Here is a 16,200-nt window from a genome sequence, read left to right on the forward strand (position 1 = left end):
TGCGTTCCAGACAACTCCAGAGGTCAGAATTTCCAAGATGAAGCTTCCAACACTTGCCAAAAGTGAACAAAAAAATTGGGTGACCAGAACAAAATGATGTTTCAATGAAGTGCACACACTATTGAACCCTCAGCAGTGCAGCCTTTTTGCATTCTAAACAAAACAGAGGAGAAAAAAACAGCACATAAGGTAACAGATGAATTTTATGGCACTCTAATACTATAACATATCCAAACCGTCAGACAACTGCTTCCTCATGGTGTCAACGTAGATGGATGTGCCTCAAGTTTACAAGTAGAAATTCTGAGTGCTGTTTGAGTGCCGTTCCAGTGCACTTTTTCTAGTAGGAGGTCAAAATGTTTTGGAGTTCTGAGTTGTCTGGAACGCAGCATCACTACTTTGCTTCTGAGAAAAGAGATTTGATAACAGCAATAAGTGTTAACTTCAAAACTGATCATATCAAGCAACTTCCTGAACTGTCAAAGAATGGCAGGATGGGCTGTACTATCTCAAATTCGTTTACACTGTTGGAGGTACTGGAATATATTTATACAGCAGATGTACTTTTAACACCTACTGTATCACCTGTGGGTAAAAACATGGATTCTGATCCATCTAAAGTTATAAGCCTAGATTTTAAGTCATAATTGTAGAATAAGAATCTTTATTTGATCACATATCATACAAAGTACAACTTTCTTGCCAGAAAGTGTTTGGCACATAACCCTGGTAAAAACTCAAGTTTGTTACAGTTTGCAAAAACAGTGAGGACCCATAAAGGCAGGCAGGTTGAAAACAAAAAGCGAGCTTTACTAATGAAGCTGTTCTCTAAAATTCTAACATCCAAAAAGTAAGCAACTAACTACCAAGCTCAAAATAAACAGGCAGGGGCAATTCCACCAAAAACCAAGAGGAGATACAAAAACTAATTAAGTACAAACCAGAAGCTTGGGGAACAGAGGCAGTAATAAAAAAAACTCAAGGGCAGAAAACACGAGGCGCAACGGAGAGACTCCCGGAACAAAACAGATGAACTGACAAAGCGAGGCATAAAGACACAGACTTAAATACACAGGAGGCTAATCAGGGACAGGTGAAGCTAATCAGGACAATCACACGGGAGGGAAAACAAGAAGAAGACAGGAAGTAATAAAATGTGATACATGAGGATGAAGCTTACAAAATAAAAATGTTGTGTTAATTGTGTGTGTGTCTTAATGTGTTAATTAATGAGCTTAAAAAGTGCTTGGTGGGATTCTGATAGTCAGGTTTGCTGTTCAGCCCTTTTTTTTAGTCTTTGTGCGAAGCTAAGCTAATCAGCTCCCAGCTCCAGTTTGATATTGAACGGACTCCCGTCAAATAAGAAAATAAAATAATCTTGATTTCAAAATTGTTAATCTATCATAATTATTATTATAGCTTTTATAGCTTAAGAGTTAAGTCTACTAATGTTAAGGTAAAGAACAGACCCACATACACACTTCTCACTTTCAGTACAATTCAAAACATCATTATGGGTGAAAAGAAACTGTGTGCACCAATTTGCCTCACTGCCTGTTTCAGGATACGTCATCGCCATTTGTGTTGGAAAATGTATTTCCATATTAGGTCACAGCATACAGCAGTTTCATATCATGAAACAGAAATAATTTTACGGTTTTATTTAAAAAACATACGTCCCCTGTGAAAAGTCCATAGCTAGACTCATGGTGACCTTGTGCCTTTGGTCTGTCACCTAACTGGACTCAACAAAGAGCTCCCTCCTTTCCCCCTCGCAGACTTATTCTCTGCTTTTCCAGGGTAGAGAACCCTGGTGAGTAATAGCTCCCCAACAACACCCACAACATCATAATGGAGGCTAAATGCTCTACAATCCCTCAGAGCTTTTTCTAAATGTTATTCAGAGCAACACAGACCCCAGAAATCACCCGCTCTTTGTTCTTACCTCAGCTCACCTTGATCGAATTCAAAGGAAGTGAGAGGCTTTTGATGCAGACTGAGCAGTAATCGTGAAACCGCACCTCAGTCAATGTTTTACCACACATTAAAAGAGTTCTGGTGTGAAGGCCGTGGTCAATCTTTTCATGGTTTCACAGTGATACCTTTTTCATACAAGAAAAATGAAACAGGTAAGGGTCTAAAACAAATCTATTCCATGTTTGAAGAAAAATAACCTCAAATTTTACAGGGGTTAGTCTGCTTTCTTATTCTTCTTCTCTGATACTTTGCTTTAAAAAAAAAATAATGAAAAAAATCAATTTCAACAGTAACTTCTGCCACTGTCAGTTTCCTTTTATTTTCCTTTATGATTTTTCTACATTCAAATGAAACTCTTTTACACAGATTGACAGAGTCACACCGAAAAGCCATCAGGGTGATCCAGAGAATGCGTTATTTTGTGGCCAAGAGGAATTTTCAGGTAAGTATGACACTGTTTAATACCAAAACAACGTTTAGGGTAGGGAAGTTTCCAAACGAGTCTAAAGTTAACATGAATTCAACTTTAAAACATCGTCTGTGAACATTTGTGCCTTAGTCACATCCAATATTGTTTAATCAGAAGTTACTCACGCAGTGTTTATCTGCCGCAAACAGCCAGATTACTTCACTGTGCATTAGCCGTAAGCTAACGTTAGCGGGCAACCAATGGCATCCAGGTCAACACTACAGCACTGAAACACTCCACAGATGGCTGCTGCAGTCAGATTGATAAACTGGAGTGAAGATAAATCCACTTTTGAACCTGAAAAGTTCAAATGGAATCTCTGAGCAATCTCCTGCCATCATTACACGGCTCCGGATCAGAGCAGAAGCAGATGAATCTCCGCTTGGTTAGTCTACAGATGATGTAGCTCTGCACCCGACTCTCTAGTCGGCTCTGAGCAGCGGAGCAGCCGTTCTTACCCGCGCTTCACCCAGCCCTCCACACAACACTCGGCAAATGTCTTTTGTTTTGATAGAGAGCTCCCTAGCAGCAGGAGTTACATATTGTTGGTTTAACATTTGAGTTATCCACATAATCTGAAATGAATTTACTATTAAAGGCCAGTCTGTAGGATTTAGTGGCGTCGAGGTGAGCTTGCAGATTGCAGTGTTTGGTTTGTCCATTATGAGCTACTGTAGAAACATGGCAGACTTCTTGGAAGAGGACCTGCTCCCTCTGTAGATGTAAAAGACTAATCTAAACGTAATGAAAACACAACTATTCTTCATTTCAGGTGATAATACACTAATGAAAACCTAACTATGAATATTGTATTCCATTTCTGACAATAGACACTGCTAAATCCTGGACCTTTAAGTACGTATACAGAAAGTACAGTCATTTTTTGGCATTTACACGCTCTGACTTCAGACTCCTTACAAGCAAGTTCAGCCAGAGAGACTAGAGAGTGACGATAACAATCTCTGCCCCAGGGCAACTAAATGCAGACCTGCAAGTGGATAGAGGTCAGGTACCAATTATAGTGTTTGAGGCGGTGTTACAACAGAATTTCCAAATGAGCAGCAGCATAACAGAACAAAAAAGTGGGCAGAGCTTTGGCGGCTTAAATTGATCTCCCCGTTTCAGCAAATCGTCTACATACGGGATTTGTTCATTTCAGTCGTCAATCTGATAAAAAATGATTAAATACATTATTAAGTAAACACTTAAGTACTGTATATGTAAAAAAATAAATAATATTTTGGTGTCATGTAAATAAAGCCAAACAAAAATTTTTTTTCTTGGTGTAGCAAGCGCGTAAGCCATACGATGTGCGAGATGTGATCGAGCAATACTCCCAGGGTCACCTCCACCTCATGGTGCGGATCAAGGAGTTGCAGAGAAGGTAAACCGCTTCACTAAACAGAATATATGCATCTATACATGTATATACATTTAAATGACTTGTTTGGACAGAGGGTAGATGAAAACATGAAGATGGTAGATAAAACATGAAAGCAAAAAGAGGTGGGCGGATGACAGAGGAAAGGGACAGTGTGTACATATATACCTCTGACTTGAGCTTCCCATTGTTTCCCTCAGACTGGACCAGTCTTTAGGGAAGTTAACTTTGTTCCAGACCGGCTCAGGTAATTAATCACTTCACTGCTCTTTCAAAAATATAGTACAGTAACTATGGAACAAACCCCAGTCCTAATCCTCTGGTCTTATTATTTGTTTTGACTATTGTCTCCCTCTGAAGACCGAGCCAAAGACAAAGGCAACAACTCTATTGGATCCAGACTCAACAGGATGGAGGACAAGGTGGGATTTGTACAACTTCAGTAGAAAACGGCAGAAATATTCCCTCGTCTTTTACTGCCTCAGATCATTTGCTTTGTTTGCGAAAGAGCAAAGTCAAAAAACGTACGTGGCCGTGTTCGTCTTGTATTCAAGACAGAAAAACTTTGTTGAAAATGTTACAAGCTTCCATCAAGAGGATGTTGACAACACTGTGGCAGTCTCACTTATCACTCAAACTGGGAATCGTTTTGGATAATGCAACAAAAGTTTAACTCGCTTTGAATGCCGTAATATGAAATGTCTGTGCTTAGACGTGTGGCCCCGTTATTGTGAACTCAAATATGAAAATTTGACAGCTTGTGCCAGTTCTTCAGCACAAGAAGAGGAACCATGAGATTGTTTCTTTCATTTCTTTTTAAGACGTGTCAAAACAAAGAACAAGTTGAATCACAAACCCCCTTACTCCCTCACCAAGTGCGCCTCACATTTCTGCCTTGCAACTAACAGAACTAAACTCTTTTCTTGTTGAGAAATAAAGTTTATGAATAACAAGGTGAATTTCAGGTTTATTTGTCCAATAGGAAGAAATAACTCAAATGTTTGTGCAGTGGTGGCTTGTAGTTGTATTTCACCATTGGAAAGACGGCTCCTTCATGAAACTGGGCTGTCTATGCAGTAGGAAGATGCAAACACTTTTCAAATCGCTGCTACATGACCAGAGAATACAGAAGAAAAAGGGCTGTGGTATTTCAGACTGAGTTGGGTGGTGCTTGCTTTTGGCTCAGAGTCTGTTTTGAAACAGGAAACAGTAAGGTGGCCGGCTAGTAACAAGCAACATCATATTGCAACTAAATAGTCCACTAAAATATGTTTCTGAAATCATTTTAGGTGAGAAATAGGCAATGAACAGGATCGTGGTTCATATTTGACCAGCACTGCCTAGTGTGCAGTGTGTTTTCTGCATGCTGGTGACATTTGAAGAATGAATTAACAAAATAATAACTAAAATGCAACTGATAATATATTTAAATAGTAATTTTACTTTCATTTATCAGAAGTAATTCGCCCTCTAGCGTAAACTTATGTAAACCTGTGGCATAAAATAATATTTATTGCTTTTCATTCATGAATTGATTTATTGGCCGTGCCCGTTAGGGAGTGTGTGCACGCTACTGCCATCTGTTTGTCAGCCTCTTGATGGGGATTGACTCAGTGCGACCCTCGTGAATGATGCAGAGATCGATGTGGCAGATTGTACAGCCTCTTCCATTTAAATATTTTTTCTCCTCTCCATTTCTCTGTGCGTCTGTCACTCAGCGAGGGGACGAGGTGCAGCGGAACATCAGGCTAGAAGCTGTACAGTGCCAGAAACAGGTTATGTGAGCTAAAAGGGGAAAAAGCGTGAACAATTGTCGCAAATTCAGGATTGTGACCCCAGGAGGAAACCTGAAAAGGGGCATCTCTCTCTCTTGATCCGACCATAGGCTTTGTGTTCATGGATGGGCACATACAAAATACAGAACAACAATCTGCAGTTGATGCAACAGCCCGAAACATGTCAACTCTTTGACTTTTGTTGGCAAAAAATGTCCCCAACATTGCAGTGACACAAAGCTGGTTGAAAATCTGCAAAGTTCAAGCTCAAAGCTCCGTTGTATCCTATTAACTTGTAATAATGAACACATTTCTATCATTGAAAGTTAATCTTGTTTGATGGACCGTGAAAGACCGAAGACAATACAGGCGTAAAATAACTCAGCACAGGTTAACGGTTGTTGCTTTTGTCAGACACACACACGCTAATTGAATCGCAGAAGGTAACATTATCCTTGAACTCACAAATCACTCTCACTCGCTTTATTTAATTGAAATGAGTGAAAAGCGTTTGTGGAGTAATGAATCCAAATCTGAGGCCCTATGCTATCTTTACTTGTATTTATAAATATATGCTTCACCTCTCGCAGATAACACAAATGGACCAGACGCTGAACCGCATCGCAGAATCCCTCACCTTCCTGCTGGACCAGAGGGATGTCGTTGAGGGTGAAGGTGGAGGCAGGTCGAGGCCACGGCTTGGACGGACCTATGCTGTTGTCCCCAGCCATGACAGCCTGCCAAGCTACGACCAGCTATCATCATCACCTTCGTCCTTCTCCTCCAACCCCGCGGCCTGCCCCAACCCTCCCCTTAGCACCGCCGCTAGTCAGGACGAGAGCTGCTGAAAGCTAAAAGCTTCAAAGTTTTTCTCTTTTTAATATAATGTATTCAGTTTATAATGCAGTTTTTTTTTCAATTTAGCTATCTAATAATGAAGAAACACCCACACTTTTGCTGAAAATTGATTTAAAGGATATCCATTTGACTTTTTGACACATTTTATTAAATTTAAATATATGATGCCATAAAATATTAGCGTTTCTATAAAAAAATGTATTTTAGAATAGAAAGTTTTATTGCCATAACTGGCCTCCGTTTTGGTAATCTCATAGCTCTAACTGGCAAAATAGGCAGCAGCAAAAGCCAGGCAGGCAGATAAAATGGATAAACTTGAGTGAAAGGAGTCAGACAGAGGCAAAGAAAAAATATTGATAGACTGAAAGCTCACAAAATAGATCCACTGCCTATATTGTACCCGTTTTCAAACAAACTAGTGTAAATGGACAAGAAAGCTGAAAAAGGGTGGTTGGTAAATGGAATTGCATTTCTATAGCGCTTTTCCAGTCTAGCGCTTTATAACACTTGTCACATTTACCCATTCACACACACTGATGGCTGAGGCTGATGGTGCCATCAGGACCAATTTGGGGTTCAGTATCTTGCTCAAGGACACTTTGACATGCAGCTGGCGGAGGTGGGGATTCAAACCAGCAACCTTCCAATTATTAGATGACCCGCTCTACCTCCTGAGCTACAGCCACCCCTGGTAGATACTACATGAGGCTATTCCGTGGCATTGTGATAATTATGTGACATATCTCATCAGAGGAATTTGAATATATGAAACGTGTGAAAGAGAAAATCTTCTCAACATTGAATTCTGTGCATTGTAACAGCATTAGTTTCATAATTTTGAAGTGCAATGTTGCCTGAGTTGCCTTTTTTGAAACTATAAGGGACTTACAATGTATTCAGGTAAATGCCAAAGACATTGCCACAGTGGCAGCATCATATACTGTGATTCAATAGTCTATCCTATAGACCATATTCACATGGCGGCCATTTTCCTCTGGTGTCACGCTCAGGGTGGGAATCTCGAATGCTGGGATTAAAGTTGTAATCCAGGTTGAATGTCATGTAGTAGGAAATCTGAAACAGTTATCATTTCACCACTTCCCAATTGTTAAGCAACTAAAAAGACAATGGATAGTAAAAATCTGACAGCACATTTGGCCGTATTTCAAGTAAAACAATTTATTTGATAATCCATGAGCTAATGTTAGCATTTAATCACTTCCTAGCTAACATTACAGTTTAATTTGGCTTCGTCCAGTGCGTTTCACTTCTAGGTTTAAATTGATGTGTCCAAGATGTACGCTGATATTTTACTCTTCTATTGTGTCGTGTAACACTATCAAACAATAACATTAGCTAGGAAGTGGTTGAATGCTAAGGGTTACCTGTTGTCTAACGGAAGCTAACGAACGATCAAATCTGTTGTTTTACACCGAAGTGTGGCGTGGCGTCCCTCCAGATTTTCACTATCCAGTGTCTTTTCAGCTGCTGATAAATCAGGTAGCAGCATAATAATAGCAATTTGTCAGATAGCCTATGTTTATAGGACTTGCAACCTAGATCACAGCAGTACGACATCTACTGTACAAGCCTATTCTGTTGAATTTACTGTCAGTTTAATCGCACCCATCTTTGGGGAGAGGCCTTAGATTTCAATAATTCACTTGAAATCGTTGACTTCAATATATAGCTTTTTTTCACTGTTTTAATTTTGTTTCACTTTTTAGCATATTTTGAAATATTCTTCTAAAAACAATGCGGTAATTATCATCAAGTCTCTATGTGATGTGATGTTGGTAATGCAGTTAGGTAACCCACGGACCTCAATATGGCATTAACTGGCCAATCATGATAGCTTTCTAAGCTACCAATTATTAGCTTGGCAGATCTCCGTAGCTACTGTCTCAGCATTGGACACCTTGAGATTGGATCCCAAGGTACTGTAGGTGAAAGTCCTGCTAAAGCTAACATAACTAGCTTAGTAGATCTTAGTTACTGTCATCTCAGCTTTTGACTCCAGTGGATCTCCATATATTTACATGTTTTGGTGTGTAAATGATTCATTCAGTCCTGGCAGCCACAATACGGCTGCAATGGCTGCAACATAATCCTTTGGGGCAACTGAGACCGTCAAAGTTACCTCCACTGACAGGCTGAGGTTTGTTTCGCTCTGAAATCTCACAAGAGGTGAGTTGTTGCAGTGGTTGCCTCATCTAGATCAGTTAAATAGTCAGCCACAACTTTGGAAATACATTCTTGCTGGCAGTTCCTTGAGGTTAAACTCCAAACTCCTCTTTTCAGCTCTTTACACTGTTGTTCCTTCGGCAACATCTCACCTCCAGCAAGATTTCAGAGTGCAACTTCTACTCTAAAAGGTGACGGTTGTGTCTGATTTTATCACACAATACAAGTGTGTGAGAGAGAGAGAGTACACTGTGCAATGCTACAATGCATTTTGTACATTTTACTGCCATTTTTGTCAGCGTTTCAGCCCCTTGGTTACATGTTCTGGGGCTGATTGTTTTCCCTTTGGCAGGCGTACTGTACAGCTTTCACTTAATGTGAAAGACAAACAACATTACTGACATTTAACACTGATTTTTCATCATATTGTATCAGCATGAGTTACTTAACCTTGAAGTTCAATGTCACTTATTTTTTGGAGAATTCATTATTTGCCTGTGAGTGTTACACTTGACATTTATTCAGGTTAATGCCAACTGCCACGCCATCATGCTCTGTGATCTAATAGCCTAGATTCTTGTGAAATAACAAATGTAATTGCATTCATCTTGGGAAAGAGGCCTTATGTTTTAAATACTTCACTTGAATATCTCACTTTAATCAAACTCTGTTTTCACTGTTTTCATTTTTCACTTTTTTGTAAATGTTTAGATATATTCTTCTATAGCAATAAAAGATTGCAGTAATTATTACCAAGTGTGTTGTGTCTGGTGCCTTAAGGGGAATCTTTGACTAATACAAATGAGCTAAATATTTCAGTTTCAGGGAGTTTTTTTCTTAATTCTTTTGCTAGAGGTGGTTCAATAGGAAGACACAAGTTATGTTTTTTCATTAAAAAGTGAATATTTTATCATTTTCTTCTCGGTCATCAATCAAATGGATGCTTCACTTCTGAGTTTTAAGAGATTCATTCAGTCGTTTCTTTAATAATCATGTATCACTCGTGTTGGCAGCAGATTTTCCTTTATTGTTGTGATGTGGGGGTGGTGATGTCGTGTCCTTGCTGACTTATGGAAATATCCAAAAGCATGGCTAAAGCATCGCTCTTTAAACAGCTGACCTTTGGGCAGCAGATGGTGACCTTTTCCCTGCTGGCCATCCATGGGGTGTCCAGGCATTCCTTCACACAAGTGGCCATGTGGTGAAAAGGCCCAAATGACCATCTGCCTCTGGTCTCCACAACAATGGGCCCCACCCTCCTAAAGTGTGCTGAGGGTGGTTGGCCTTTGTGCTGGCCAGGAGGTGGGTGAGGGGAGAGTTGTGGAGGTAATTAGTTTTATTTGGCGTAGGAAAACTGTAAAAAGTATATCAGTCGTAAACATTGAAACAATTTAAAGGATCAGTTTATCCAAAGCGCTGCAAAAAAAAAAAAAAAAAAATCACTTTTGCGTGATTACCAGCTTTGGTTAAAGCATTTTTCAATCTAAGGCTGCAATTTGCTGAGATGCTGTTTGCTGAGTTGTTCCTTAATGTAGAAAGCTACAAATCTGCATAAATTCTTAATGATCTTTTGGTCAATTTCACTTTTAGATTTCAAACCTGTGAAGTCCTAAAAACACTCTTAGATTGCTAATGTATCACATCAAGGACTTTCAAGTCCTAATGTGCGCCTTCCCAGCAATTTGCTCATTTCACTTCTTCTTATTTGGACAATTTAATCAAAGCCTGATTAGAAGAAGCCACAATCATGCAGATTAGTACAATTTCCAGTCCTGAGTAGTAGAGCTTGCAGCATGTGGTTTGTGTGAAGATTAGGATACATTTATAACACATTTAGAATCATAATTGATATATTAATTGACACAACCACTGCATTGCTGTTTGTGAAAGATCATTCACTGATGATGTACTGTGCAGCTTGTAGTTACATCTTTAAGAGATTTTTAATTGAGGTAGTGGGTGTGGAGCTGGGGAGCCCACGGGACTCTTTGGACCTGTGGGACACTTTGCTTATTGATTTGAGAGCTGGTAATCGAGACATGTACCCACTGGAACAGATTGTAAGATCATCTGTTTCTAATGCAGAAATAATTCACTCAAAACTGGTTGTCCTTGGTAGTAAGGCATTTAAACATGTAAATGTGATGTTTGCTCTCTCTTTTATCCTCGAACACAGTCACTTGGCTCCTGTAGCTTAGAAGTAAACACGAGCCAAAGTGAGAATAAACATTAGTAGGATTGGTTTGGGCACATGTCAATGATAATAGCTGCTTTGACTATGAAAAGGGACGGAGTGAAAAGAGAAAAGTTGAGGAAAGACCTGGGGGGGTCGAGGAGCTCCAAAGGCTGATTTGCAGGTGAAATGGATGGCACACTCTGCATTGTGGCCATTGTCCTGCCTACGTCCAGATGGCCTCTTGAAATTCTTTAGAGCCGAAATCCCAACACTGTGGGAGTGAATATGCTCCCTGTGGGATTTGGCCTCTCTAATGGGCTAATTTGGCAGTTACAGCTCATATTAACGGATATAATTTTAAGCCTGACAGCACAGTCCTTATGATTGTGGTTATGACACATCTCATAATACAACCCAGAAAAAGCAATTACTCGAAAATGCTTTTCTTCTTTCGATCGCAAAACTTGCGACTGAAATTGATTTTTCTGTGACTTTAGTAGGACACTTATTATTAGTTTACTCATCTGTGGCCGCCACAAGAGTCAGCACAAAAAACCAAAGATGTACTTTCTCATAAAAGTGAAGTCATATTGAGTCTTATAATTTGAAAATCTGTTCACAAATGGCTGTAATTATAGAAACCTAGGGTCATTTTTCTTGGGCCAGCTTTCAGCTGAGGGGAAATTTAAGGATCGTTAGTCGCTCTTGTGTTGGGTCGCAGCAGAGACGGATATCATACTGTGTACATTTTATTTTTCAGCTTCTATTACTGAGAAAAGAGAAAAACTACCTCAGTTTCAAATCATGTCTGTGAGAACATCATACTTTCTGAAACTGATACTTCTGAATTATCGTACCGTCGCAACCCTGCTGTCATGATGAGGACAGAGTATGTTAAATACCAGAATCTGAACAATCTGAACTATGAACACTTTAAGAAAATCAGTTGTGGTGTTCAGCATGTGTATAAAGGCAGAGCTAATGAGATCTTTGACCTCCTTTTAGTGCAAAGACTTCTTCCAGAGATTTTTGCTTCAGGCCAACTGCAAAAGGGGAAATTTGTTGCACATAAACTTGCATTATTTTGTATATTACTTCTCGCTTCTTGAACTGTCTCCACTTTGTGCTGCAGGGCCTTTAGATAATTAATCCCTAGACTATATTTTGTGAGGTTTTGGTTCGGAAGACTGATGTTGTTTTCGGAGCTGTTTTGTCACATTTAACTCGGGATAGGAAAACAATTACAAAGCTGTGAATGTTCTACACGACTAAATAAACCAGTTTGACGCAGTTAAAGCAAAATCATTCAATTAGCCTCTCTCAACAAATCAATTTAGACCGGATTATTGTGGGTTTCTTGCCTGCATGTGTGTTTCAGTATGGAAAAGTAGACGGCTGAAATATAATAATCACCAAATCAGAGGTACACTTTGTTTTACTGATAGAATAGTTTATTCCAATTACAACATTTGTTGGCATTTACAAGCTTTTTGATCTGCATCTCGGTTCACATAGGCAGCACAACAAAGACAACATAGTGCTTTACTATATAAAAGAAGCAGCTCAAGTAATTCACAGGACAAAGAGATGAAACATACAGAAACAAAAAATCATTCAGTCTTGAGATGCTCTTGCTCACATAACAATAACACTGATGAAAATGAGAAAAAAAAACAAACACATTGAACAACACATGTGTGACATTATCAATGAAAACATGCACAGAAATTAAATAAAACCGCAAAGAAATTAAATTAAACATCATAAATAAAATAAATAACACCAAGTGGTGTAAAGTTGGCAATAAAATAACATAAGATAACATAAGATAACATAACATAACATAACATAACATAACATAACATAACATAACATAACATAAAGCCCATTTGGTGCAGTGAACATGCTTTGGTCCAGTCCATAAAACTGTGTGTAGAGATATAAATAGTCCATTTTCAGTCGCATGTTCATCTTATTGTTTTGCACTGAGCTGCTTCACTGGAACTTGTGTGGAGAGGATTCAGGACGCTCTTTGTTTCTGTCGTCCTCCTTCTCTTTGCGAAGAAATCTGTCAGGAAAAAAAACAAGAGGAAAAAGGAATTAATATTCTGCCATTACAATTCAATAAAAGTAGGTTACAGGATGAAACTCATTTTGGATCTGTCAGACTTGCTCCTCACCTGTGATTCGTGCGTTACTGCTCCTGGGCTTGGCCGCCGGTTTGGAGTGCGCCCTCTTCCTCCGGACGGGCGTCACCTCAGCGGGACACTTGTGTGTGTTGGAGACGCTGGAGCGGTTCTCCTGGTCGGTGTCTGCGCTCTGTTCACGGTCGCTCAGCCTGTCACCGTCCTCGGTGTGAGGGGAGCAGACAGTGTCCCTCCTCTCTGCGGACTCCTGGTAGAGCGCAGCGGCGCAGTCTGCGGGCACTTCCTCCCACTGAAACCTGCCGGGCAGCGGCGTGTCTGCCTGGAAGTTAAAGTTCCAGCGGCGGCTGTCCTGCTCGGTGATCTCCTGCAGCCTCTGCTTCAAGTCCCGGCGCAGCTGCTCCTGGTCCACCGGGCCGAACAGGCTCCTGCAAACCGACTCTCTGCGCCTGATGGGGTTCATCCTGCAAATGGTTGAGTTGTGGTTGGAGATGAAGCTGGTGCTGTTGTCTGTCTCCCCCCTGGTCAGCTGTGGTCAGCACAATGCTGCAGGGCGATTTAAAGGCTGCAGGACGCACCGTGTTGTGTTTGTACACAATGAGCAGAGGCTGCTGATTGGCTGCAGCTCTTTGAATAGGCGACAAGAGGAGGGGGATTCAGTCATTGTCATTGTGTGATGAAGACCACTGAGACCATCAATAAAGTACTCTGGGGCCGTTTGGGGGACTTTATGTTATAAAACAAGATGTGAAACGGGGCAAAAATCTAATTTCAGCTTTGAAGGGGACAGCCACATTACATTTTGTCAACAGCAGTTCTTGAGGGGGACAATGAAAGTTGTGCTGTAACTGCTAACAAACACTCTGTCACCCTGCCAGCTAAGGAAACTGCATTGCTGCATTTGCTACTGCAAACACTGGTTAATGTTACTGTGGCTTACTCGCAAACATCAGCTATCCGCTGACATAAAACGTGAGCATTGAACTACTCAGAGGTGGCAGGTACACACATTCTTTACTCAAGTAGAAGTTGTGTTAAAAAAAGACTGGTGAAAGTGGAAGTGCTGATTTAAATGATTCACCCAAGTTAAAGTAAGAAAGACCAGGCTCTGAAATGTACTCATAGTATGAAAAATAAAAAGTCTCACTCTAAAAGACATTTCTACCGGCCATTTCTGTGCTAAACCAACGGCACCTCATGTCATATTAATATAATTCAGACTATTAAACTTTAAGATAGAATCAGTAGGATTTGTCTGAGCCGTTCATAAATGCACCAGCGAGATTGCTGATTGTTACGTCTCATTTCCAGGACGTCAAATACCAATATTTTGGGTTGGGAAAGCGTCCCGGGCACAGCAAAAAAAATGAGAAAAGATAAAAAAGATAAGAAAGTCCAGGCAGAGGGCTGCAGGGTCTCTGCAGATATGAGACACTAACACAACATTTCTCTCCATCCTCGCCTCCCTCTCTGTCTGCTTCCATCTTGTTTTGTGTTTGACGTCATGACAGTCATGTGATGTTCGGAAAGAAAATGGAAGGAGAAGAAAGTACAGACATTTGTGTTAAAACGTAGGCAGTAAGAGTAAAAAGCTGTCGGAAAAAATAAATACACAAGTAAAGTACAGATACCTAAAAAATCGACTTACTTACTTCACACCTCTGGAACTACTCACAGGACGTCAACCTCCAACAACATACTTAGATTTCCTACCTCATGTGCTGCTACTGAGGGCTATAGATGCACCAGTGCTTTCATTGTGTGTTATTACCAATATTGAATCAATCATATTTCTTCCAGAATGGGCAGGTTGTGTCCCCCGCTGTCCCGCCTGGAATTTACGCCTGCGTAATGATCCATTTTTAACTAATCATAACAATGGCGCTATCGTCTGACTGACATCATCCTCGGTGCCTTTGTCCTACGCAGTTAATCCTGCTTTTGTTATTTGCATGGAGGCAAACTGTGAGCAAGAGCAAAGCAATCCGAAAAAACCTCAGTGTTACTTTACACTTTATGTGTTTCCAAATGAAAGAGCAATAAAATGCAGCAGTGCAGTTCAGCCTTGGGGGAACAGTGATTAGTGGCCACTACAGGCATTTCTGCCTGCAGGCAATCGAGGCCAGAGTCTTCTTGCCAAGAAAAGATTGAAAGTAAGTTTATGGTCCAAAATGAAAAGTAGTTCAAATCAGGAGATGAGATTTAGTTTAAGTTACATATAGGTCAGGCCTACAGTAATTAACAAGTCATTGCTTTAATTGCTTTTTTCCTACTCATTAAAAGAGGAGTTTTCCCCACAGGTTAGAGTCACAGAAAGGTTCTCATTTCTGCGTTTGCTTTAGACAACCAAATCAATTTAGCTACTTTAATTAGGCCTTTGTTATATCTACTTGATTGAACTGATATTTTTTAAGTTTTCTCTGAGAAACTTGAGGAAGTCCCTGTTCTCTCTCACACAGTTAAACTCATTCATAGCTGCCAGTAAAATCCCAGGCTGATTTGCTGGCTACTGAGCAGCTCCACTGGAGCAGCTGGAGGTTATGGGCCTTGCTCAGCTTTAGTGGTGGTAATGAGGGAGGGGGCGTTCACTTTTTCTCCACCCACATTTTGCTTATCAGTCCAGGATGCTAGAAACGCAGTGTGGCTACGAGGCTGGCATACGGAGACACAAAGCTGACAAACTACTGGTTTCCTTTGTGTTCTCTGTGCATATGATGGCTGAGTAAAAAAAGACACTTAAGTAGAGCACTAATCTGAAATTCATCTGACTTCCAGTGAAATATAGCTGGTTTTGACAGCACAAAAATGGATGGAAATTCCCAGGTGTCGTCATAATATTTAATGGTGTGATGGCAGCCTTGTTGGCTTGTAATAACACCACCGCCACCCCCTCCATCTCCTGACATGAAAGGTGACCAATAAGCATATAATGTGAACAGAATATGCCACATTTGGTACAAATGTTTACCTTGGACCTATCTGTGTTTGGCAGAAACTTTAATTGCCAACATTATATCCTGGCGACTGGGCTGCTGTTATCCAACGAACAATAACTGTTTCCTGCACATGTTGTAGGCTGTTTGACAGTGTACTTTACATACTAAGTCCATACTAGGCCAAGCATTCGCTCTCATTTTCTAGTTAATATTTTTTTTCTAGCTATTTTTCAGAAAAAAGTGATGGGGACAAAAATGACCCTCTCAAAAAGCGGTCACCAGTGTCATCAGCGTTGCCGG

General features: G+C 40.3%; 2 protein-coding genes across 3 annotated transcripts in view; one reads left to right on the forward strand and one right to left on the reverse strand.

Moving 5' to 3' along the window:
• kcnq1.1 (potassium voltage-gated channel, KQT-like subfamily, member 1.1) overlaps positions 1-6,630 on the forward strand; it is a gene marked incomplete at its 5' end in the record, with an annotated part of 50,707 nt that extends 44,077 nt beyond the window's left edge. For both annotated transcript variants that reach the window (XM_084357171.1, XM_084357172.1), the window contains 5 exons: positions 2,344-2,419; positions 3,736-3,830; positions 4,028-4,074; positions 4,188-4,249; positions 6,193-6,630. In XM_084357171.1, coding sequence (XP_084213297.1) covers positions 2,344-2,419; positions 3,736-3,830; positions 4,028-4,074; positions 4,188-4,249; positions 6,193-6,450 — 538 coding nt within the window. In that variant the 3' untranslated portion in view covers positions 6,451-6,630. The remainder of the gene's footprint in view (positions 1-2,343; positions 2,420-3,735; positions 3,831-4,027; positions 4,075-4,187; positions 4,250-6,192) is intronic.
• A 5,625-nt stretch (positions 6,631-12,255) lies between these two features.
• LOC311260300 (uncharacterized protein) lies at positions 12,256-13,527 on the reverse strand. Its single transcript, XM_084357968.1, has 2 exons — positions 13,001-13,527; positions 12,256-12,888 (listed from the first exon to the last, which is right to left on the reverse strand). Exons 1-2 carry the CDS (start codon positions 13,425-13,427, stop codon positions 12,788-12,790), a joined length of 528 nt encoding a protein of 175 aa, XP_084214094.1. The 5' UTR covers positions 13,428-13,527; the 3' UTR covers positions 12,256-12,787.
• Positions 13,528-16,200: the final 2,673 nt, after the last annotated feature.

This window comes from Pagrus pagrus (genome assembly GCF_965226575.1).
Source record: "Pagrus pagrus genome assembly, chromosome: 1".
Lineage (NCBI taxonomy): Eukaryota > Metazoa > Chordata > Actinopteri > Spariformes > Sparidae > Pagrus > Pagrus pagrus.